The sequence below is a fragment of the Aspergillus heteromorphus genome, assembly GCF_003184545.1.
Source record: "Aspergillus heteromorphus CBS 117.55 chromosome Unknown BO70scaffold_17, whole genome shotgun sequence".
NCBI lineage: Eukaryota > Fungi > Ascomycota > Eurotiomycetes > Eurotiales > Aspergillaceae > Aspergillus > Aspergillus heteromorphus.
This window is the reverse complement of record NW_020290422.1, coordinates 585,972-608,378: the sequence shown is the minus strand read 5'-3', so window position 1 is coordinate 608,378 and position 22,407 is coordinate 585,972. Positions and strand designations below refer to the sequence as shown.

The 22,407-nt window shown below is 54.9% G+C and overlaps 10 protein-coding genes across 10 annotated transcripts; 3 read left to right on the top strand and 7 right to left on the bottom strand.

Annotated features, from left to right (window-relative positions):
• Window positions 1-707: 707 nt before the first annotated feature.
• On the top strand, window positions 708-1,965 carry BO70DRAFT_388178 (TauD/TfdA dioxygenase family protein; the record flags this gene model as incomplete). The annotated part of the gene is made up of 4 exons (XM_025545967.1): window positions 708-924; window positions 990-1,316; window positions 1,376-1,750; window positions 1,811-1,965. 4 exons carry the CDS (start codon window positions 708-710, stop codon window positions 1,963-1,965), a joined length of 1,074 nt encoding a protein of 357 aa, XP_025398316.1.
• Window positions 1,966-2,357: 392 nt separating this feature from the next.
• Window positions 2,358-4,614, bottom strand: BO70DRAFT_338960 (Zn(II)2Cys6 transcription factor; the record flags this gene model as incomplete). The annotated part of the gene is made up of 3 exons (XM_025541228.1): window positions 2,358-3,886; window positions 4,061-4,412; window positions 4,528-4,614. The coding sequence occupies 3 exons, from the start codon at window positions 4,612-4,614 to the stop codon at window positions 2,358-2,360; spliced, it is 1,968 nt and encodes a 655-aa protein (XP_025398315.1).
• Window positions 4,615-5,744: 1,130 nt separating this feature from the next.
• BO70DRAFT_363252 (uncharacterized protein) lies at window positions 5,745-7,144 on the bottom strand. The gene is made up of 4 exons (XM_025543517.1): window positions 6,538-7,144; window positions 6,244-6,481; window positions 5,897-6,168; window positions 5,745-5,790 (listed from the first exon to the last, which is right to left on the bottom strand). Exons 1-4 carry the CDS (start codon window positions 6,771-6,773, stop codon window positions 5,778-5,780), a joined length of 759 nt encoding a protein of 252 aa, XP_025398314.1. The 5' UTR covers window positions 6,774-7,144; the 3' UTR covers window positions 5,745-5,777.
• Window positions 7,145-7,815: 671 nt separating this feature from the next.
• BO70DRAFT_363251 (uncharacterized protein) lies at window positions 7,816-8,695 on the top strand. Its single transcript, XM_025543516.1, has one exon. The coding sequence runs from the start codon at window positions 7,972-7,974 to the stop codon at window positions 8,392-8,394; it is 423 nt and encodes a 140-aa protein (XP_025398313.1). The 5' UTR covers window positions 7,816-7,971; the 3' UTR covers window positions 8,395-8,695.
• Window positions 8,696-9,507: 812 nt separating this feature from the next.
• Window positions 9,508-12,281, bottom strand: BO70DRAFT_388176 (uncharacterized protein; the record flags this gene model as incomplete). The annotated part of the gene is made up of 7 exons (XM_025545966.1): window positions 9,508-9,728; window positions 9,796-9,870; window positions 9,950-10,233; window positions 10,301-11,537; window positions 11,677-11,909; window positions 11,987-12,162; window positions 12,253-12,281. The coding sequence occupies 7 exons, from the start codon at window positions 12,279-12,281 to the stop codon at window positions 9,636-9,638; spliced, it is 2,127 nt and encodes a 708-aa protein (XP_025398312.1). The 3' UTR covers window positions 9,508-9,635.
• Window positions 12,282-12,737: 456 nt separating this feature from the next.
• On the bottom strand, window positions 12,738-13,780 carry BO70DRAFT_63609 (O-methyltransferase). Its single transcript, XM_025548603.1, has one exon. The coding sequence runs from the start codon at window positions 13,493-13,495 to the stop codon at window positions 12,797-12,799; it is 699 nt and encodes a 232-aa protein (XP_025398311.1). The 5' UTR covers window positions 13,496-13,780; the 3' UTR covers window positions 12,738-12,796.
• Window positions 13,781-15,377, bottom strand: BO70DRAFT_63608 (DUF500-domain-containing protein). The gene is made up of 3 exons (XM_025548602.1): window positions 15,221-15,377; window positions 15,047-15,150; window positions 13,781-14,992 (listed from the first exon to the last, which is right to left on the bottom strand). Exons 1-3 carry the CDS (start codon window positions 15,261-15,263, stop codon window positions 14,066-14,068), a joined length of 1,074 nt encoding a protein of 357 aa, XP_025398310.1. The 5' UTR covers window positions 15,264-15,377; the 3' UTR covers window positions 13,781-14,065.
• A 1,039-nt stretch (window positions 15,378-16,416) lies between these two features.
• Window positions 16,417-17,396, bottom strand: BO70DRAFT_372098 (acylglycerol lipase; the record flags this gene model as incomplete). The annotated part of the gene is made up of 2 exons (XM_025544830.1): window positions 16,417-17,241; window positions 17,322-17,396. 2 exons carry the CDS (start codon window positions 17,394-17,396, stop codon window positions 16,417-16,419), a joined length of 900 nt encoding a protein of 299 aa, XP_025398309.1.
• A 1,413-nt stretch (window positions 17,397-18,809) lies between these two features.
• BO70DRAFT_363247 (putative integral membrane protein Pth11-like) lies at window positions 18,810-20,536 on the top strand. The gene is made up of 6 exons (XM_025543515.1): window positions 18,810-19,343; window positions 19,397-19,433; window positions 19,484-19,551; window positions 19,624-19,997; window positions 20,080-20,150; window positions 20,217-20,536. The coding sequence occupies exons 1-6, from the start codon at window positions 19,146-19,148 to the stop codon at window positions 20,462-20,464; spliced, it is 996 nt and encodes a 331-aa protein (XP_025398308.1). The 5' UTR covers window positions 18,810-19,145; the 3' UTR covers window positions 20,465-20,536.
• Window positions 20,537-20,604: 68 nt separating this feature from the next.
• BO70DRAFT_317254 (negative regulator of the PHO system) lies at window positions 20,605-22,105 on the bottom strand. Its single transcript, XM_025540379.1, has 3 exons — window positions 21,826-22,105; window positions 21,740-21,763; window positions 20,605-21,669 (listed from the first exon to the last, which is right to left on the bottom strand). Exons 1-3 carry the CDS (start codon window positions 21,865-21,867, stop codon window positions 20,854-20,856), a joined length of 882 nt encoding a protein of 293 aa, XP_025398307.1. The 5' UTR covers window positions 21,868-22,105; the 3' UTR covers window positions 20,605-20,853.
• Window positions 22,106-22,407: the final 302 nt, after the last annotated feature.

Sequence of the window (22,407 nt, the reverse complement as noted above, 5' to 3'; positions counted from 1 at the left end):
CCCCGAGTTCCTTGTTCATGATCCAACAACCAGATGAGATATGAGCTGTATCGCAATGTTTCCATCTCACCTAAACCCAGTTTGAAATATGCATTGTTTAACCAAACATAAGTCAAACATCCAGTTAGATTTATTAAACATCGTATCCAGGCACATATCAATTATTTACCCCGAAGATTGGCACGAATGGTCGGTCCAGGGACCCTAACAGAGGCCCAGAACAATCCATCCGCATCTGCCAGACGCCAGATACCTAGTCGCTGTCTAGCACACCATTACTCATGCATATATGCAATTGTATAGCCTACCTACCCCTCTTTGTCAAAGTAGTCTGCGACATTTACCACCTGCCTTATCTATACCTGACGTGACCACCTTGCGATCTAACCTCATCACCCCTGCTACCCCTACCCGACTGCCGAGCGACACGATGGCGAAATATGGCATTATCCGGAGACTCAATTACGCCTAAGCCATCCATGCCACAACCTATGGGATCTCACAAGTTCAAAACCAATACTTCCCGAAGAGGTGACTGAGTCGCGATAACAGACTCGCATGCGGGGTTTCGAATGGTATCGCCATCGTTAGATGCAGAGGAGGAGGGTTATAAATATCGCCCTACCCTCACTCCCACAACCATCCTCATACAACATCAACCCTTCCATTCCACCCCTCACGATCCCCCTACATCTCTTCATACCAAAATGGCACCATCCCTCACCGAGAACTCCTCCGAGATTGTGGTCCCCCTCCCCACCAAGACCCTCGACCGAGAACCCCTCAAATCCACAGGCGCACTAGACAGCTACACCTCCTTCGACGTGACGCCCATTATCGGACGGGAATTCACCACCGGAAACCTCAAAGAATGGCTCCGGGCGCCCAACTCCGATGACCTGCTGCGCGAGCTTGCCCTCACCAGTAGATTCCCCTCAACCCTACCCTTCCCCCACTCCACCAAAACCCAACTAACACCCCCCCCCCAGTATCCCAACGCGGCGTCGTCTTCTTCCGCAAACAAGACGACCTCGACAACGAGCTCCAAAAAGAACTAGTCCAGCGACTGGGCCAGCTCTCGGGAAAGCCAGCGACGTCTGGCCTGCACGTGCATCCCGTGATCAACTCCAGACGGGAGGAAGGTGCCAGAGACGACGAGATCAGCGTGATCAGCTCCGTGCAGCGAGAGAAGCTGTTCAGCGGGTTCGAGAAGAAGCAGTCGCAGCGGCGCGAGTGGCATAGTGATATTACCTTTGAGCCGATTCCGAGTGATTATACTATTCTGCGACTGACGGAGTTACCGAAGACGGGTGGTGGTCAGTCTCCCCCCCCTCTTTCTAAGGGACACCATTGCTAATGATCGTGTCATGGACAGACACCCTCTGGGCCTCCGGCTACGAACTCTACGATCGGATCTCAGCCCCATATCAGAAATTCCTCGAAAGTCTCACAGCGACCTACGCGCAGCCGGGCTTCAACGACGCCGCCAGAAAGCACAATTTCGATATCTTCGTTGGCCCCCGTGGTGCACCCGAGAACGTGGGCGAGGAGCTGAAGGCCACGCACCCGGTTATCCGCACCAATCCGGTGACGGGGTGGAAGAGTGTTTTTGCCGTCGGACATCATGTTCAGAAGATTGATGGGCTGGCGGAGGAGGAGAGCCGGGCGTTGCTGGACTGGTTTGTCAAGTTGATTGTTGAGAATCATGATTTGCAGGTCAGGTTCAGGTGGCAGGATCCGAATGATCTGGGTAAGTGTTTTCCGCGAAGTGTTTTTGGGGAAGGAAAGGGCGTTGGCTAATGGTGGGTAGCGATCTGGGATAACCGCAGCGTGTATCATGCTGCGACGCTGGATTATGCGGGTTTGGGTGCGAGGACGGGGCAGCGGGCTGTTGGGCTGGGGGAGAGGCCCTATCTGGACCCGAAGAGTACGGGGCGGCAGGAGGCTTTGGCGAAGGCGTCGTGATGGTGATTTCGGGATGGGGGTTAAAGTTTAAGAAATACTGAATTGACAAATCGTGCACGATCTTCACATATCATATCATCGATCACCCATCGATGTTGTCAAATTGCGTCATCGTCGGGGGCCGGAGATACGCTAGGAGATAGGAACGAAGATACGATAGGATACCCGAGTTTTCTCCTCATCGGGCTAGCCTGGCGGGTCGGGTTGGATATGCCGAAAGAGGAATGAATATCATAAGATACTTGGAAAGAGAAGGTGTCGGATGTCTGCGCAGGTCAGTTCTGCAGAGTGCAGACTGGTATGGTGGAAACGGGTCCTATGTGAAGATTTTGTTTGAATCAATTATCAGACTGGTAGATACGCAAATCCCGACTTCCATATCTTCTCCACTCTCACCCGAACATAGTATGTAACCGACTCTCCTCCATGACCTCAATCCAATGCTTACTCCTCACGGTCCGGCCACCACACATCTCCGCATCCCAAACATCCCAGATCCTCTTCATCAATGCTTTCAATACAGTAATTGGCTTAGTAGGAAGACTATACTCCAAAACACTGACTCTCTGCATAATGATCCGACGAGCCTGTCCAATGTTGACCGACATCCTGGTCAACTTCATGCTCGACACATTGCTCCTTTGCAGATCAGACTGTCCCAGAATATCTGACAGAGCGGTCACATTCCCTTGTAAGGCATGTCGCTCTAAACACTCCGTTCCATCTGCGATATGAGGAACATCCACAGGAACAGGCGGACAAGACCTCAATCCCGTCGCAATAGACAGATACAGGAGTGGCTGTATGCAACGAGACCCCGACTCCAGCGGGATGCGTTTCATCAAGTCCAATAACTCAAGTGCGAGGCCCTGAATCCAAGTTTCGTCGGGACTTCCATCCCTCTCGGAGACGTACTCGTCCTCCAGGTCCTTGAAGGTCTGGTAGAGCTGCAGCAATGCCGCTAAGCGGTACCCCTCTGCCACATCGACCAGATGGGAGAGAGGGGTTAACTTGTCTCCCGTCTCAGCAAGCTGGCTACCGGTGGACTGTTTCAATCCGATAAGAGTTTTCCTGAGCGATCTTGCCTCGTGGACACCATCGATCATGTCACGCAGGGAATGGACAGTCGCGGACTTGAAATCCGAGCTCCTCAGTCTCTTGCAGTATCTCTTACACAGCAGGATCGAGTTCGCAAACAGCTCCAGGATATTCCTCGAAACACCAACCCACGGATGCGGTGGAGCGGTTTCGGGCATGCTCGAACTGCTGGGCGATAATGCCGGTGACGGTCCGATCGGACTAGCATCATCCGTGACTACCTTGCACAATATATCCCAGTAAATGCAGCTATCGTTGAAGAATTCCAAATATAACCTATCTGAGCTAGACATCAGCGCAGCAGATCGGTTGTAGTGCGCTAGGAGTGTTTTCATTTTCTTCAGCAAGGGAAGCCCTAGTTGCTGACTGTCAGTCCAGCAGGTCGTTGTCCCGATTCCACTTAATGACAGTAACAGGCCGGTCGGAAGTCGCGTCGGGCTGGTCGTAGTAACCGACGCGAGATCCTCATGTATGGCCTGGACAGCAGACTTCCACGACGTCATGGCCGTGTCGCCTAGATGGGGCAGTTGCTCCGCCAGGTGGAAGGCTGACATGGCTTGGAGACAGTGGAATACTGACTTCTGATTTGTCCATGTACTCATTGCCAAATTGCGATTGAGGTTTCGGTCGGAGTCGAAGCCAGACCATATGCAGCAGATGTTCTTGAACCAGTATTCTATGAGGAAGGTTGGGAAGTCGGTGAGCTGGGGGGAGATGCGCGAGTCGAGTCGCCGTTGTAACTCGGTAGCCCTTCTTTCGAGCAGGGCCAATTGGAGGCTTTGTGGGTCGACGTGGGATGCCTTGAAGGAGTCCAGGTCCAGAGCTGGTTGAACTGTGTCCTGTCGGGTACTGCATTCGACCGGTGTCTGCTCCTGAGCGAGAAGGTGTTCATCTCCATCATCCTCCATCTGGTCCTGTCCCTCAAATGCATTGTCCGTAAGCCAGTCGAGACCCTCCAGATCGAACTGGTCGCACAACTCTGTCCAATCCTTCGGACTGCCGATAGTCCGTGTCTCCTTCGGTGTTGAGCCATTCACCAAGGCAGGCGAATGTTGGCGAGGAGATTGTTGTCGTCTTGACGCGTCCACGATCGCATCATTTCCCTCATCCTCCCTTGTCTCCCCATCCCCGACGCGTACCTCCGACTCACCCCCCGGTATAGTAGAAGTCCGATATGTCTGCGCAAAAGGCGCAACACCGGGCTGACTCGAGCCCCGATCTCTCCGACCATCATGTCTGGCCGAAACCTCATGCTTTGTCGACCACTTGAAGTCGCGCGTGTACCCCGGGCAGGAGCGCCCCTTGCTGACACAGGCTGTGCATTCGGGTCTCGTTTCGTCGCATTGTATCTAATTCCCGGATGAGCTTGCCCTCTATGCTTTTTTTTTTTTTGCGAAGCATCGAGGTGGAAATCATGAGGTAAAGGTGGATGGATGGGGTGACGGAGAGTGGTGGCTAACTTACGCGTCGTGCTTTGCATGTCTTGCAGCCAGTGCGAAACCTGCGTGTCTGTCTATTCGCTGGACTGGCTTTGCTTCTAGGAGAAGACATCCCTTGGACTCGTATTATATTTGACAGGAAAAGCTAGTTTGTTTTTGTGAAGGCAAACAGAAATTGGGTGGGGATGAGGAACACGCAGCGTGGGAAGAAAGGACTATAAACCAACCCTGCGGGTGTTGGACCATCGACAGTCCAGCCCGTTCAGGCAAACGGGTCCCTGGCGACAAGGGCATGTTCTTATCTACGAAGAAGGATGCAGGTCGATCAGTGCGGATGCGCCGATCGGGTCGCCGGGTAGATAAGCCCTCCCCAAATGGGGAAAGGTGATGGATTCTAACCATCTATCTGGCTTTTGTACAGATAAAGCTTCATCAAACCCACTATAGTGTCCAATGAACCACGAAACAACCAGACGGCTCATGTCCAGCTGTCCTGCCAATGAAGTCCCCAATAATAAAGACCTCGAAGCGCCCGATGAAGATTCTCTACCTTCCCCATCCATCCTTTCATTGGATCTTCTATAGGAAGGATCGGTGAATAAATATCGAGCTGTTGGTCTCCAACTCACTGCCTTCCTGTGTCCTCGAGAGGAGTCACCTCTCGCATCATATCGACCTCTCTATACTACACATCCCCTGTCCCACACTCTGTGGACTTTAAGCCTACATCCTATCTTCCCTGATCGTATAGCCCTATTGCTCACACTACCCACTTCCAGCTTTGCCTCTGGCCTTTCTGGCTTCCTACTCCCTTATTACTTGGTTTTCTTGATGAACCATATAACTTCGTCATTCGCATTAGTCCCCAGCGGCTGGCTTTACTAATTACAAATAAAATTCGCCACATATTCAAGCCTTTCAAGAGTTTTAGGTATTAACGTATCTGACGATGGTCTACGTCTCTTTTCCTGTTTATCCAGACCCCAAACCTCCCGTCAATCTAATACACCGGTGATAGGCGCCGGAAGAAGGCACTTCCAGTCCTATCCAGGGAATCAAACGCATACTTGCCCTCTACCAACAGATCATTTCCCCATCACTATCCGTATATAGACATAGGAAAGATAGAAATTACGCCCTCTCCTTGCCCCCCATCCTTTCCTTCTCTATCCACTCTGACTCATATCACTCAACATCTAGCACAACCCCCCCCCCCCCTTCCCCCTTCCCAACCTCTTCCCTTACCCATATCTCCCCATCTCCACCCCTTCCACCTCAAATCGACTGACTATAAAACACCCAAAATCAGCTCAGACTTCAACATCTAAGACGATGACGCAAGCAAAACCCTCGCTCTCGGCGACGGCCAAAGCACAAACACGGAGAAAACATACTCCAGCTCCTCGAGAAAATTGAAGAACGAGTGGCAATGCCCCGAGCCGGCTGGCTCGAACATCTCAAAGCCCGACAGGAAGGTCGAGGGCAGCGGCTCGATAGTCTGCCAGTTCTGTCCTGCGTCTGCGTACGCAGCAGAATTCTCCAAGAAATAAGGGAGGCTGTGGGATAGGGCGCTGGTGTTACTGTATTGGCACCGCTGGACCTGCTCTTCGAAGTGGACGCGGCATTTCTTGCGCTGGGGCCAGGGTTGTGGGGAGCTGAGGATGATCTGGTTGTGGGGGCTGAGTTAGTGTGGAGGATAAGGAGAAGAAGGGGGGGTGGATGTGGATGTGGAAGTACTCACGCCTGGGACTGTTTGGATGGTGATGTTCCAGAATCGGCCGAGAAGGGACTTGCCGGTTGAGGGGGACGGGGCTGGTGTGGCGGCGTCGGATACCTCCCAGATGCTGGGCTTTCGCTTGAGAGACGATTTCTTTGGCTCTTGGCGAGGTTTGATTGAGTTTGACGTCTTGTCTGCTGTGTTGGGGCTCTTGTCGGATTTCAATGGGCCGTAGAGCCAGGTGATGTCGCTGTCCTTGTCCCTGGTCACCGTCAATGTGTGCACGGGTGTTGGAAGCTGGACGTGGATAATACGAACCAGGCCAGGAATTCGGCTGGCAGACGCCGAGGCCGTGGGCTGGACGCCGGCCACGCTCTCCACAGGGCGTTTTCAAACCGACTTCGGACGATGTTGCCGTGCTTGATCTTGCGGATGTGCTTTCTGGTGGCCCACATCTCCTCGTGCGTCCAGGAATGGGCGAGGTAGTCAACGTTGACCTTTGCCTCCTCATCAAGCATGAGGTCGTCATGGCCGGGTTGCCACGTCCGAGCCATTGCTGAAGATGGAACTGAGCGGTCAAAGCGAAAGGTTGAGGCAGATTTTCAAACAGAGGGGAGAATGGCAACCGAAATGGGGAGGAGATTCTCAGGGGTCGTCTCGTTGAAATTTCAGCGATTGAGTGGCACGCATCACAGCTGGCGTTGGAGCCTACAACAAGTCCGACAGAGGAAGGGTCAGGAAGGTTGCAGCTCTCTCGTGCCAGCTCTCCGGTACCGGGTCCAGGTAGGTGTTGCATCGTGATGATATAAATCCCCGGGGGAGATAAGCCGTCCGCCATGCCATCGAGTGTTATCATCACGAAACACGGGCCGTTGCGCATCTCATTGGCCAGCCAGATGCAAGAACGGTTCGGTTTGGGGAGAGCTCCCCGGTTGCAGGGGGGGGGGAACATGGTGCCAGGGAGCAGAGTGGAGAGTTACAGTGGCCCAGCCGCTCGGGGCAACCGAGTTACCGAGATGGGGAAGGAGAACATGACAGCCGACAGCCACCATACCCGACCAACCCGTGTCTCAGGGTTGCAGTTCACCCTTGGGTAACATCTCGCCTGGGATTCGAGCCCTCTATTCGGGGTTTGCGAGCCGGAAAAATGAGGGTGACGCAAGGCAAAAGCTTGCTGGCCAACCAGAGCCCGTCCTGGGTGGCCGGAAATGTCAGCCGCCCAATCAGCGCCCGCCGTTCCCATGCGACTGCAATGCTGGCTGGCCACCGAACACAGTCGCCCCTTGGGGCCCGGAATACGGAATTCCGTTCGATCCCTTCGATGCTTCTCCTGTCATGTCAGACAACGGCCGGTGGAGAAATCTCGGGGGGGCTGGGGATCTAGAACTGCCGGTGCACAGTCGGTTGTTCCCGAGGAGGTGTACGAAGTCACCCCCGTCTCAGCACAAAGAAACGAAGGCACCCACGGGGCGACTGCTCGGTACCATACCTCGCTCCTTTGACATTGCGAATCAGCCGGGATCGTGATGCCGGGGACCTTTGTTAGACATTGTCTCATCGACGGTCTGCTTTGAAATGCCTCGCCTTGGCTTATCCCCGCGTCCGCATCTCGTAGACGATTCGATTCGTATATGTGGGGTTCAGTGGCGATGGATAGAATCACTTCCAAGACAAATATATGAAGTAGCGCTTATCCAACACCCCATACAACCAAACGAAACCAAACCATCTTCCCTGCAAATTCACTCAAAAATGCCATACTCCCTCGAAAAGCCCCTCGATCTGATTGGGCGTCCCCAAGGGCTGGTCACCCTCCCTCTAGCCTCCAGCCCTAACACTCTCAGCCTCTGCCACGCCACACCCTACGTCTCCGATCTAACCACCTGCGGCCTGTTCTCTCCATCAGACTGCACCAGAGCCGACGCGCGCTGGGTCCCCGAGCCACAGCACGACTACGACTCTGAGGAACCGTCGTCCTCCAAGCAGCCAAGCTATCAATCGCTGCCATGTTGCCATCACGCCCAGGGGATCCCGCCAGGCATGGAAGATGTGCCCCTGGATGCGCCGTCCCGTCATGCACTGGAGGAATACTCCAGCTCGTTCGATCAACACCGTCTGCTCAAGCGGAGGCTATCTACGTTGACGCATTCTCCGCAGCGCAACAAGGTTGGATAGTTGGGTTACCCTTGCTTCGGACCGGGTGGATGGATGAATGCAGATGCATACCCGGGCTTGGATGGCCGGTTGACGTGGAATGATGCCGGGTATGTTCCTGCTATTTTTGACAGTGTTTCGGCCGGATGGAGTGGAATGCAAGGATGGGTAGAGCATACAGGAGGTGTTTAGAAAATTATTGATGTTCATAAATGGTGCGATATAATCGGGTGTTTCGGGGCTGTTGACGGAGAGAAAAGAGGGCTCGTTGAGTAGCTGGGCGGTTTGTCATTATTGAAACTAAAATGCTTAATAGCCCACCTGCAAGGGACCGTCAGAGACAAGGGTTTTAATATCAGTGCATACCAGATATACGACGCATTCAATATAGTACTCCATATCAACATCAAACCAGTAGATTCCATTTGCGTAGGCCAACTCCCAATGCCTTCAATTCTCAGAGTAACTTCCATCTCGCAATCTACCATCCCACCATACAGACCACCCCAGACACACGTTAGGTAACTGGCAAATCAAACTTTCATCCCCGACTCCCTTCATCCACTAACTACTCTGCCGATACCTCCACCCCAGCACAACCCCCGCAAATACCACCTACCGAGCCAATTCCCGACGCCAGCTTCAACTCAGGGTCCTCGGCAAGCGTCGTATTCTCCATTTCCCCCGAGACCAGAACCCCGATCTAGATCTAGAACGCCAAAGCTTCACCGGACCCCATGGCAGTGGCGACCGTTCCGACCGTTGCAACGCAGCCAGGGGGGACGTTGCGGTGCCCTAGTCCATGACAGTATGACGTTTCAGTTTCGACGTGTTGATTCGACTACTGGGGATCGGTACCAGCCATCGTACTCCTAGTCAGACGGCGGAGATTCTATTCCCGGCCGATACTCGGGTCGTGGCGCGAACACGAGCTCTACCATTGCATTGCAAGCCTCTTCCATCCCGGTCCGCGTGAGGGGGTGTCGAGAGGGTTATTGTCTAGCTCTTACAAAGGTCTCTCGTGCTGGTATGTTCATCTCAGAGTTCTCATCTTCGTGCCAACTATATCTTCAAGTTCCCCTCGAGTGAGGTTCACGTCAAGCAGAACACCCTATCCCCCACCCAAGCCCTGACCAACTTATTCCGCCCACCATGCTCCCAAATGCGCTAGATTCGAGTCTCCTCACCCACCATTAGACCAATATATACCAACAGCACCGTATCCAACTCCCCAACGCACTCGCACAGCAACCCTACAGCCCCTACTCCATCTCCCACATATTATCAAAGATCCACGCCGACGGATTCCCAAAATAGAACTCACTCAACGACAGATCCGGCCGCTCAAACGGATCCTACCACGATCAGCCTCAACCATCAACCACCAACCCACCTCTCCCAAGCCACAAACAAACCACTTACCTGTGCCATATTCTCCTCCTGCGCCATAAACCCTCCGTGACCCGTCTGCAACATACCATCTCCCGGAGGGGCAATCTAGCACCGCCACCATCAGCAATCCCCAAATCCCACCGACATACAAGAAGAGAGGAGTTTGTTTGTTCATTCGACATACCTGATCCAACCGCATCGGAAACAAAATCTCCTTCGCCTTGTGCAAATCCTCCTGACTGGCGAGAATGCGATGATACTGACGAATAATGCGATCGATGGCCTCCTCCTTGCGCGCCGTCTGGCCGGTTGGATACAGCACGCATTGGAGGAAGGCGTACGCGGCGGAGATGTACCAGTAGTTGGTGTATCCGGTGCCATGGCGGGTGATTCGGTCGGAGATCAGGTCGAGGGATGTTTCGATGTATTGCAGGATGGTAGTGCTGTTGGAGCCGAGGAGGATGTTGTCTGTTGGCCGTGAGTGAAGTGGCACATATTAAGGAAGGGGAACTTCACAAATGGATAGATCACATACTCTGGAGATGGGCTGCGATGTACATATTGTGGCAGACGACCAGGGCAGCTCGGAAGTAGTCGTGTCGCAGGAGCAGAAGCAGATGGTTGCCGGATTTGGTCAGCCTGTGGTGCTTCTCGATGATGGTGAAGGCGGCGTTGAAGCAGACCATCCTGGACAGCGAGTAGCGCGGGTTGGTGTCGCTCTGGCGTGCGAACGGGGCATGCAGCATCATCAGGAAGTGCCGGAGCTGGAGTTCCAGCAGAGACCTCGCCAACGACGCCCCTTGGACTTCATTCCAGTTGGGAAGTCTCTTCAGCTCAGCGGTGATTTTCTCCTCCGCGTCCAAGACCTCTTCGTACGTGGAACGCGACCCCAAATCATTGACCTTACAGTTCAGCGCCGTCCTCAACGCGAAAGTGGCCGCTGAAACATGCAGAAACGAGGACTTGGTAAACTCTGTCCAGGGCTTGCAGGCCGGGATCGACATATCATCCACGACGAGATCCTCATCATCGACATTGCGCAGCGGGGTCGCATCAGACGTCATGCAGGCCATCGCGGAGGGCATCCCACGATCAATCGACGCCTGCAGATCCAACTCAATGATCGTCGCCCACAACCTGCGTCTCATCTCCTGATCAAACAGCGACACCCTTTCCCCCAGCAAACTCGGATCGCGATGAAACCCCGCCGAGATGGCCTCTCTGACCAGATTCCCCGCGACCGTCCAGACCCGTTTCTTCTTCACCGAATTGACCTGCTTCGCCACGACCAACAAACACCGTATCTGCCAGATCGCCAGGTACACATTCTTCTGGCTCTGGGTCGAAAGCCACCCCTCCGCCGCCTCGACCCACAGCGTCGCCCGCTCACGATCCACCGACGTCTCCCCAATATACTTCCACTGGTCGCGGTGCGCGATACAACTCACCGACGCCATGATCAGCAGCAACAGCACCACGAACGCCGGCTTCGCGGCGCGGTGATCCTGTCGGAAGGCGTCATACTCCTTCGAGAAGCTCGGATAGTGCAGAACGTGATACACCGTCTCGAACGTCTTCCAGTAGAGACCGACATGCGCATCGACCGTCTCCTGGTCCGGCAGGAGACAGAACAGCTCCGCCTCACTCTTCGGTAAGAGTTCCGTCCGAGAGGCTTTCCATTTGACCTGCAACGCCTTCAGATCGCGCTGCAGCGTCGCCAGCGACGTCCGCTGCATGATCGTCTCTTTCATGAATGAGCGCAGCTCGGGTAACTATCCACACACTCACACCCACACCAGACACATTAGCCAACCAATCCATCATCCATCATCCAACACCCCCAGTCCTCCCTTCCCCTCCCATCAATCACCCACTCCAATCCCCAGAACCCGATAGATAGAGAGCCCTTACATGCGAAATGAGACTAATCGGATTACTACTCCCGTAATACTGCGTCATGAAATTCTTTCCCCGGAAGATGTTCGTCTCCGGCTCGCCCGGCATCATCTGCCCCGAACTCTGCAACTCCTTGCGCACGTCCGTCCGGATCAGCGGTAACTGCTCATTCACCCCCGTCGCCGACGAAGCATGGCCGAGGAGCTGCCACGCGCCCAGATTTGGCGTCGCTTCGACCGACGCTAGCCCTGACGCGCGCGCAACACCTCCACCACCACCAGTTCCATTCCCAGTTCCACTCCCAGACAAACCACCACCCCCGCACTCACCGGCGTAACAAACCGATTCACCGGCGAGGGCCGCGCAGGCGCATCATCGTAATAGCACGTCTCCGCCTGCCCGGCGCGACGACATCGGCCGCAGGCAGGGAACTCGCGGTCGCATTTCAGCTTCCGACGCCGACAGTCGAAGCAGGAGAGGGAGATGCGCTTGCGTTTTTTGCTGGTGGGTTCGGGGTGGGAGATGGGGGGAAGCGGGGGGGCGATCTCCGAGGGGAGCTGCGGGGGGACATTTCGATCAATCAATAAGTACTAGTACTGAGGAGTGGGTGGTGGTGGCATGTGGTGAGAGTGGAAGGAAGGGTCCGGTCGGGCGTCCGAGGGGACGGGGGGTTTTGAGGCTCGGAGATAGCGGAGTTCTCGGGTCGGGGTTGTCGGAGATAGCTGGGGGGGGGGGGTCTGATTAGATTGGGGTGGTGTGGGGTGGGTTGGTGGAGGGGTAAGGCGGATTTCGGCGGATGGGTTCAGAGCGGGTTGGGTGGGTAATCGGGAAGGTCTTTGTGGTTTTTATTCAAGGAAAAGAGAACGGGGATAAAAGGAGCAGAGCGAGGTTGGTGCGGGGAAAGGATGAAGATATATACTATCTATCGGAGTCCGGAGATCATGTTTCAAATCATCCGGGAGTGTTTTCGAAAAGAAAACAAAACCAAAGGCCATTTCAAAAAAAAAAAAAAGACTAGGAGTCTGGGGACAAGGAAGGTTCATTACTATATTCCGTCAGAGAAATCCGAATGTCATGATCCAAGTACACATCGCCACAAAATCAAAGCAAAACAGAGTCAGTCGGTCATTCCCATCTAATTCACCACCGCCATCAAAAACCCATCATAACTCCTCGCCCCAACCGTCTGCACCACCACCGCCTCAACCCTCTCATCCCTCCCGACCTCCTCCACCAGCGACACAAACCCCTCATCCCTCTCCTCCGGCCCAACAACCCCATAATCCAACAACGCAGCGACCGCATTATCCACAAAAAGCACACTCCCCGTCCCCCTCGCCAATCGAACCCCATAATCAAAATACCGCCACTGGTTCGGCCAATCCGCATCAATGAACACGAAATCAAACGGCTCGCGGACTCCACTCTGAATATCTTTTTCCAGCGACGGAAGGATATCCAGCCCGGCACCGAGGAGGATCTCGACATCCTCGGGGACTTTCACGCCCGCGAAGCGCAGATTCTCGGTGGCGACGTCGCGATGGAGAGGGTTGATGTCGATGCTGGTGACTTTGCCGCCGCGCTCTTTGATGGCCCGGGAGAGCCAGATGGTGGAGTGTCCGCCTAGGGTGCCGAGCTCGAGGATGTTTTGGGCTTTGGTGCAGGAGGCGAGCATTTTGAGGAAGCGGCCCTGGCCGGGTGACAGCGAGATGGAGGGGATGTTGTGCTGGTGGGTTGTTTCGCGGGCGTGGGTGATGGCTGGATCGGGGGTGGAGAGGTGCGATTCGATGTAGGTCTCCACGGTGGAGGCGTGGATGGCGTTGGCGATGGACATTTTGGTTTGTTGTCTGGGGGGGTGTTGGTTGATGGTATGGTGTGGTTTTGGATGTGTTATTGCAAGTATGATATTGATTGATCAGTAGATGGCGAAGGAGAGTAGGAAGTGATAGTTTCATGTTCTTATAGTTGGCTGGTTATCAGATCGAAATCCGAAGCTCGGCCCCGGGACTCGCTGATATCGGTGATTGTCGGACATAGAAAAGAGGGGTTTTGTGTCGCGCCAAAATGTCATAGTTTGGGAGGCTGTATTAGCTTAACTCGGTTATCAATCAGTATGGCATTCTATTGGCCGTGAAAGTAGATGCCTATTGAGCTGAATATCAGCCTTGCCATCCTGGTTGCTGATTGATAATCGACTCTCGGATCTAGCGGGGGTACGCCAATCTCCGAACAGGCTGTGTGCGTGCGATGATAGGAGAATTTAACGTCCGACACCGGAAAAAATCGAAGCTGAGGTTGCCTTGTATGCCGAGTGGGGTGATCGTCTAGCTATACGGTCCGAGAAAAAGGTGAGTCACAATCGAAATGGGGTCAGCAGGCTGGGAAGCAGCTCGCCCTCCCACGGTTAGACATCGCGTGTAGGTGGCTCGGCAGTGGAGTTTGCTGAGACCGGAGATGTCGGGGTTGGTTTGCGCTGGATCGAGTATCCAGGATGCGAAGGAGACAAAGGGGAAAGCTCCACCATTGATCCTGGCAGCTCGGCTGGTAGCTCGGCTGGCAATTCAAACGCCTCAGTGATCGGTGGGAGCTCAGAACGGGGCGATCTGTCTCCTGGAGCGTCATCAGACAAAAGCTCGGAGACTTCAGACCCTTCTGATGGGAGTTCGGATGGAGTCTGGCTCGCCTCGTGAGGTAGTACCTGAGAAGGCAGCTCGGCTGCGCGTTCAGAAGCCTCTCCCGAGGGGAGCTCAGGCGGAATGGGGATGGTGATTTCCCCAGCCGGCGACTCGTCAGGCAATCCACGAGATTTCGAATCCTCCCCCTCGAACACACCCGATTGCAAGCGCTGCAACAGCTCCCTCGCCTCCTCAGGCGGGGGAATTTCCCCACCGAGCAACTCCCGCGCCGTAACCCTACGCCCATACAGCCTTTTATTGGAAAGCCGACTCTCAATTATCATCGCCCCCTCCACACTGGCACCACCAAACACGCCCTTTGTCTGCCCATACGAAAACACCCCGACAGCGCCCCCGATGCTGGCAGCACCCCCGATCTCCCCATTTCGCCCGAGTGTCCCCAGCGCCAACGACGCATTGATGCCCAATGTGACAGTTCCCAACTGTGCAAAGGTGCGTACCGCCAGATCGTTGTGAAGAATAAACACAAAGTCTGTCACTTCCACCCCGATCTGGCCTCCAAAGCCGCCACCCACCATGACGATCGCAGACGGCGCGGACCACGAGCCATCGTCGAGACGCGACACGAGAATGCCGGAGCCGAAGCGCACCGAGCCCAGGAATGCGGCCTTGGCGACGGTGAGGATGGCGAGGCCCTGTGTTAGATGTCAGTTCGGGGCGAGGAAGCCTGGGTGTTGGGCTGAGCTCGCCTTGGCGCCGGTGAGAATCCTCTGGGGAAGGGTGCGCGACGGGCTGTTGAAGGCGTCGGGGTTGGTGAAGGCTTCGAGGATCTGGGCTGCCTTGCTGCATTCACCTGCGGATGGTTAGCGAGGGGTTGTTGGTTTACCGATCCGATGGGGGTGGATAGAACGCGAGACACGTACTCCGCAGCGAGGCAGGGAAGGGGTTGTGGAGTCCTTGGGTCATGGTGAATGGCGTGGGATGGAAGACCACCAAAGGGTAGAGGGCGGATGGGGGTTGGGGTTGGGGTTGGTGGTTGTGGGAGAGACATCCATCACCACGAGATTAGGGGATTTGGCGAGTGGGGGCTGAGCCTTGTCCTGTTGCAGTAGCGATCAGGGACCGGCCAGGAATAGGTTAGCTCCACTCCAACGGCTCCATCGCATGATCATCGCAGCAGGTCTGTTTGCCCTCGGACTTTAGAAAGGGCAACATGACGCATTGCAGCCACAACACCCCCCCCACTGCTCAAGTGAAATACATACCTTGTGAAGCCCGAGTACACCAGTGGCCTTTTTCCACTCATCGCGAGATAGCCCCGGGGTCCCGTCCCAGGTACTAGCCCTATTTTGCACATCGCCGCCCTGATTTCCCAGGGCAATTGGAGCCGACGGGTGGATCCCGGGACTCGAAATCTCCGCAGTCGACACAGCGGACTCACCGCTGTATATAGCTACAGTGCCACATCGAAGATGTCGTTGGGGTTGTGGGTAGTACTTTGGGTTCAGACTGAGTTAAAGTGGTTCAATCGCTTTTCTCACATCCCCAGCCATTCCCCTCATTTCAACACCATATATACTATGTTCGCCTATCCTCGGGAGAAAACCCAAGTCATCCGGCCTACATATTCGACGAAGAGAGACCATTTAATCCACATCATGATCGATGGTCTAACTGCATTTTCCTGATCACCTATTGAACGTACTGTAGCACCGATACTATCTTCACCACTCGCACCGCGATGGTGAGTGATGTTGTGGGCGGGGAGGAAGTGATGTGGATGTTGTTTATGAGTATGCGACTGTGACGGTTATGGGGTGTGGGAGGTGAGGTGGACTGTTATGAGTGATATTTGGTGGAGTTGTTGTTGGAGTTGGTGGAGTCGCATTTCGGTTGGGGCTCTCTTATGCGGCTTTTATGTAAATATTGATTTATGTTTATACATTCAATCGGGGAAGATATAGGATACATCCCCAAATACTGATGATATAAATCAAATTCTATTATTCAGACCACAGCATCGAAACCTCAGTATAAAATATGACCCAGCAGATATATATACCACCCCCATCAATCCACCCCCCCCCCCGTCCAAACAAAACAGAAGAAAAAAAACCCCCTACTCCCTCCCCAAAATCCACCCCGCCAAATCATCCGCATACGTCTTCCTATTATCCTTCGAATCTAGATGCAAAACATGACACCAGCCATCATACTCCTTAAAGCACTTATCCCCCTGCAACATCCCCCCCGTCTGACTGTCAAACCACTTCCTACTCGCCTCAAAACTCGTACACCCGTCCGCATTCCCATGGGCCAAATAAACCGACCTGACCCCATCCTGGAGAACCAACTTGCCGCTCGACAAATCCGCCGTGCGATCCAACATCGCGGCAAACATCTCCAACGTCCCCGTTCCATGGTTCAGCGGGTCGGATCTCAGCATCGTCTGCACGTCCGGATCACGCGCAATAGACTCGATCTTCATGCGCTGGGTTAGTTGGTGGTGCGGGAGGAGCTTTCCCGCTAGTCGGCCGAGGAAGACGGTCACCGAGCTGGGGGTTTGCATGGGGGTGAGTCCGATGAGAGGCGCAAGGAGAATGATGCCCCGGAAGGAGGAGACCAGGGGCTGGTACTCGGGGGTTGAGGCGAGGGTGGCGACCAGGCCGCCGCCCATGGAGTGACCGCTGATGAAGAGGGGGAGGTCCGGGTAGATCTCGCTTTGCTGGGACTTGATGAAAGAGGCCAGGTCGGCGAGGATGAAGGGCGTCGGGCCCGTGTTTCCCCGGGACGCCTTGGTGGGCGCGGACCGTCCCCAGCCGCGTTGGTCGATTCCCGACACGTGGATGCCTTGCTGCGCGAGGTTGGTGAAGAGCTCGTTGCTGTTGTTGATGTGGTCGCTGAAGCCGTGGAAGTGGACTAGTTTGGCCTTGGGGATGGGGGGCTGCGTGGTGTTAGATTTGGTGGTGGGTTGGATAGAGGGGGAGGGCGGCATGTGATGGATGGGATGGGGATGCGACTGACCGACCATGTCTTCTGGTAGACGGCGACGCCGTCGGGGAGGCGGAACTCGCCCTCTGTGATAGTGATCTCGGACATCGGGGTGGTGAAGTGGTGCAGGGATGTTGATATGGCTGGACGTGACGGTATATCGGGGGTGGAGATGAAAGAGGAAGAAGGCGAGAAAGAACCTCGGTCGGGTGAAGGAAGGAATGGCGCCAAGAGGCGGCGGTGGATCGCATTGTGTGTTGCCCTAACCGGTCCGGGCGTTGGCCTGATGATCCCAGGCCCGTGCATCGCCATCTGCCCGATGTCACCATCCACAGGGGGCAGATCGGCGTCGGTGTTCGGCTGGACAGGATCCCCAGCCTGGAGAACGGCATGAAGAACAGCAAGGGCTGAGGAGTGAATACTTACTAGCACTGATGTCAGCTCGATAGAACCCTGCGACCGACTCCGTGTCTAGTGCTGACTCTCCCCATTTCCAGGCGGCTTTCACTCCCGCAGACCCACTTTTTCGGTTCTTCTGAATTTTGGCTGATGATAGATGCCCCGCTGAAGAGAATGTCTGCTCACCATGGATGCGGACATGCTGCCCAATGCCAGTCTGCTGGATGGTGTACAGCCACTGTTTTGTTTCTCCTATGGTGAATCCCTGACAAATGCTGCAACCGTCCGCTGCTATCTTAATACAGGCCTATGTCAACAAAGAACGGAGTTCAGTGAGGCAGACGCCAATGAAATGCCGACTCTTGGCTGTTGCACACCCTCGGAATCTTCCTCCAAACAGTCATTTGCACATCACCAACGAATGGGTCCATAGCAGAGGCAGACTAGCCTCCTGTTTGCACTAGTCATCCTGGCTTCAACAATTGCAGCCCCCGCCGCCGCGGCCTATCCAGAAGGGAATAGGGGCACCAACACGGTGGATTCACGCAAAATGAAGCACCAAGTATAGGGGACAGTTGCAAATATGGCAATCAGGAGATATTATAGAAGCCCTGCTACCGCGGGAGGAAGGAAAAGGAGTCTTAGGACGCAGCCCGGACGGAAAGTGTCAGCAGAGAAATACCCTCGAGACCACGCACTGTCAAAGCCATCACCCCCGATGGAGCAGACAACCAGAGGAAGCGAGAAGGTCGACAGCCCCAAGACGATAGGGGGTATGTGCTTCGCACCAGCCCCTAATCGTCCAACCAAGGAAGCTACACTAAGTGGACCCAGGAGTTGACGCATCCGCCCTGGAAGTGACAGATCCGATCGCAGCCCGTCCGCGAACCTTATCAGGCGTCAGTGGCCACGCGAGATGGAGGAACGACAGCCTCGATAGAACGACCGCCATGGCTGTGTTTGGCCTCGAAGAAGCAAGGTCTTCACGCACAGACAAGGCTAGAGCCGCCGCGTCGTTAGATCGCCAGTCTATCGTCCGGAAGATTCAACGGCGTCGTCCAGCCCGTCTGTCCAACATCCCCCCTCCCCCCTTGGTTGCCAACAGTTGCCTCCAACATTCAGGATGTGCATCGCCCACCCCTGCCCCCCTTCCTCAAGCTAACCACGCACCTACCCTTGCCCGATCCATGGCAACCCCTCCCTGCCGCATGAAATGTGATGTATAGAAGCTTAATATCATCCTCATCTCGATAATCATGCAGATCGCAACACACATCGACAATGCCCCCGACTGACGGCTGTCAGGTCCAAAAATAGGGCAGGCCGCGCCTCCAGAAGGACGGGACGGGATTGACTTATTTATCTGTGGACGCCGTGTTTCTGCGCCGACATTCCAAATACCTGCAGCCACGAACGACTCTGCATCGTATTCTTCACGCGTCTTTCCTCGCCACCGTCATGTCTCTGCTGCGAGTGTCACATCGTGCCACGGAGGGCGACTTCGACCATCCCAATGAGCGCTTGCGGAGGTCGCTTATTATTGCCATTTGCTTTGCCTTCATTCTCTCCACGACGGCGGTGGGTTTGCGGCTGTTGGCGCGGAGGGTCACCGGGGCGAGGTTGTATCTGGATGATTATCTGATTATGATTGCGCTGGTATGGCTGTCACTGCGCTCGCTCTCTGGTAGCACGCTAACCGACCAATGCAGCTATTCAAATATGGCTGCTCGATCGGTGTCGTTATCAGTACGTTGACATCACCCCCCGATGCGATGGCATCTAACACGAAACCGCAGTCCTCTTCAACGGCATCGGCTCACACATCACCATGATCCCGAAAAAGAACCTGACCGTCTACTTCCAGGTTCGTCCCCCACTCATCCCCCCCGACCCCACAAACCCAAAGCCTAACACAGATACCAACGCCTCCACCCAGATCGGCTGGTCCAACTCCTTCGTCTACACCTGCTGCATCGCCTTCATCAAGCTCTCCATCCTATGCGTATACAAACGCCTCTTCACGGCCCCCCGCATGACCCGCGCCGCCAACATCGTCAGCGTAATCGTGATCCTCTGGGCCGTGAGTGTCTCCCTCGCCGGCGTATTCAACTGCGTCCCCGTTCAAAAATTCTGGGACCGCGCCGTCGAGGGTTCCTGCATGGACACCGTGAGCTATTACTACGGACAGCAGATCCCGAATATCCTCACGGATATGGTCTTGCTGGTGATGCCGATGAGGAGTGTTTGGTCGTTGCCGATTTCGAAGAGGCAGAGGGGGTTGCTTTCGGGGGTGTTCTTGGTGGGGATTTTGTATGTTTTTATACCTACCTTGGTTGATAAGCTCCGGGAGAGCGAGTGGTGTGTTGTGTTTGCTGACGGTGGGTGGGGATAGGACGCTTATTTTCGATATCGTGCGCCTTGTTGCGATGATTGACCTGGTTAATGCTGGGCCGGATATTACATGTACTACCCCTGCCCTCCCCTCCCTGCCTTTCGCAAGTTGAATTCAAATACTGATGATGATAACAGACAATCAAGTCCCCGTCGCAGTATGGACGTGCATCGAAGCTGCCGTGGGAATCACTGCCGCGTGTCTCTCGCACCTCCGCCCCCTATTTAACCTAAAGGTGTGGTCTCGCATCCGCAATACCACGGAGTCGAAGAGACCGCTCGATTCCCCGCATTCTGGGGGGTGGTCGACGGAGGGGACGCTGGTGGAAACGCATCACAGTATTGTGACGAGACATAGTGTTTGTATTGAGTCGAGTAAGGCTTGAGGTGCTGTTTGGGGTGACGATTAGTTTGGAGATTAAACCTGGAGATTATAGAGGAGAGGGCTTGGGGTGTTTATAGTCACTGGGAGGGGTGGGGTGGGGTGTGCATGTATATAGTTTTTTTTTATCGATTCAGATTTGGTGCTTTGAGTTTCTTGGTGGGCGTCAAGGGGAATTGATGCCCTCCAGGGTTGATGAGAGGTCGCCGTGGCAAAGGGGGGAGTCTCAACCTGGTGGCCCAGCAGGGTTTACAGAGATCCTGCCCATCCCTATCCCATATAGGTATATCCTCATCCTATTCCACAAGACACAATCGTATGCGGGTCTCCACCACCAGTCCCACAACTAACCATCCAACTATCCAACAGACATTACCACCCCGAGCAACCCAACTACACCCCCAAATCCTCAAACCAAGCATGCCTCAAGGCCTCCTTGGCTGTAATCCTCCGTTCCGGGATAACCCTCAACATCCTGCCCACGAGATCCAACCCCAACGGATCCACCCTAGGCACCAACGCCCTCAACTCCTGCTGGACATAAACCGGAAAATCAGCCCTATACTCGGGCAACTTACTCACGCCAGGCCAGGACCTCTCCGACGGAGTCCCCATAACCTTAAAGATCCTCTTCAACTGATCCTCATTATTCGACCCGGGAAACAGCGACCTCCCCCTCCACAACTCCGCCGCAATGCACCCAATACTCCACATATCAATACTGGTGCTATAACTGCGACTGCCCAGCAAGACGTCCGGCGCGCGATACCACAGCGTCACCACCTCATTCGAGAACGTATTGACCGGGATCCCAATCGCGCGCGCCAGCCCAAAGTCCCCCAGCTTCAGCTGGCCCTGCGCGTTCACCAGCAGGTTCTGCGGCTTGAGGTCGCGGTGCAGGATCCGGTTGTCGTGGCAGTAACTCACCCCCTGGAGCAGCTGGTAGACGAACGATTTGATCACGCCGGCGGACAGTTCCCCGTGCGTGTCCATGTACCGCTTCAGGTCTTTGTCCATGTATTCGAACACCAGCATCAGTTTGGATTCCGCGTGGATGACGTCGTGAAGCCGGAGGATGTTTTCGTGGTGCAGCTCTTTCATTAGTGAGATTTCGCGGATCGCGGTGCTGGGCGTGCCTTCTTCCGTGTCCAGGGCGATTTCTTTGAGGGCGACGAGCTCGCCGGTTTGGGTGTTGCGGCCTTTGAAGACCTGGTTTTATTATGAGGGTTAGGTAAGGGGTGCGGAGGGGGGTTTGTTTTGGGGGGGGGGGGGGAGGTACCGTGGCGTAGGTGCCTTCGCCAAGCTGGGGTTCGTTAGTAGTGGTTTTCCAGTGATAATGATGTCATGTTCAGTATGGGGGGATACCTTTTCCAGCTGCTGAAACGAGTTGGGGCCGGATCGCGTCATGGTGGGTGATGCTGTACAGTGTCGCTGTTGTGAGGGGAGAAGCAGAAAGTCGGGGGACGATCGACGCGACCGGAGCTGTCAGGCACAAACCCCGCTAGCTGGCCTGGACATGCGGTGCTGATGCAATCGAGACGGGGTTGGAGTCGATAAGGGCGTGCTAGTCAGTCTTAGGGCTGCGGGGGCGGGTCGGATCGGGAAGTAGAGCAGATGAGGGGACGGAAATACTGGGACAGAGCCGTTGTTGGGGGGGGGGAGGTTTAAGAGATAGGGAGGAATATCCCGCGATGCATCATCAACCCATCACATCGTATGCCGCATCGCAGCCTCATCGTGAAGATACGCGCCATCAGTGCGGAATGGATGGACGCGGGATCCCGATCATTGGTAGACGGCGGGGCCTGAGCTGCGGCTGACGGATGGCTTAGCAATGCGATTTCTTGATAACTAGATAACTACTGTTGGGGGCTAGTGGCAGTGGGGCGTGTCTTTAGGGCTGGAGGTGTGGCTTTGGCGAGATGGAGAGCCGAGGTTGGCTGTCAT

Bases quoted from the DNA above. Each gene is read 5' to 3' on its own strand.
- BO70DRAFT_317254 (XM_025540379.1), bottom strand. From the start codon at position 21,867: ATGACGCGATCCGGCCCCAACTCGTTTCAGCAGCTGGAAAAG. The intron at 21,764-21,825 runs GTATCCCCCCAT...AACGAACCCCAG, and splicing joins CGTTTCAGCAGCTGGAAAAG to CTTGGCGAAGGCACCTACGC. The intron at 21,670-21,739 runs GTACCTCCCCCC...TAATAAAACCAG, and splicing joins GCGAAGGCACCTACGCCACG to GTCTTCAAAGGCCGCAACAC.
- BO70DRAFT_63608 (XM_025548602.1), bottom strand. From the start codon at position 15,263: ATGACCCAAGGACTCCACAACCCCTTCCCTGCCTCGCTGCGGA. The intron at 15,151-15,220 runs GTACGTGTCTCG...AACCATCCGCAG, and splicing joins CTTCCCTGCCTCGCTGCGGA to GTGAATGCAGCAAGGCAGCC. The intron at 14,993-15,046 runs GCGAGCTCAGCC...CATCTAACACAG, and splicing joins GGATTCTCACCGGCGCCAAG to GGCCTCGCCATCCTCACCGT.
- BO70DRAFT_363252 (XM_025543517.1), bottom strand. From the start codon at position 6,773: ATGGCTCGGACGTGGCAACCCGGCCATGACGACCTCATGCTTGATGAG. The intron at 6,482-6,537 runs GTTCGTATTATC...GACGGTGACCAG, and splicing joins CCAGCCGAATTCCTGGCCTG to GGACAAGGACAGCGACATCA. The intron at 6,169-6,243 runs GTGAGTACTTCC...CCCCACAACCAG, and splicing joins CCATCCAAACAGTCCCAGGC to ATCATCCTCAGCTCCCCACA.
- BO70DRAFT_63609 (XM_025548603.1), bottom strand. From the start codon at position 13,495: ATGTCCATCGCCAACGCCATCCACGCCTCCACCGTGGAGACCTACATC.
- BO70DRAFT_363247 (XM_025543515.1), top strand. From the start codon at position 19,146: ATGTCTCTGCTGCGAGTGTCACATCGTGCCACGGAGGGCGACTTCGAC. The intron at 19,344-19,396 runs GTATGGCTGTCA...CGACCAATGCAG, and splicing joins ATCTGATTATGATTGCGCTG to CTATTCAAATATGGCTGCTC. The intron at 20,151-20,216 runs GTACTACCCCTG...TGATGATAACAG, and splicing joins TGCTGGGCCGGATATTACAT to ACAATCAAGTCCCCGTCGCA.
- BO70DRAFT_363251 (XM_025543516.1), top strand. From the start codon at position 7,972: ATGCCATACTCCCTCGAAAAGCCCCTCGATCTGATTGGGCGTCCCCAA.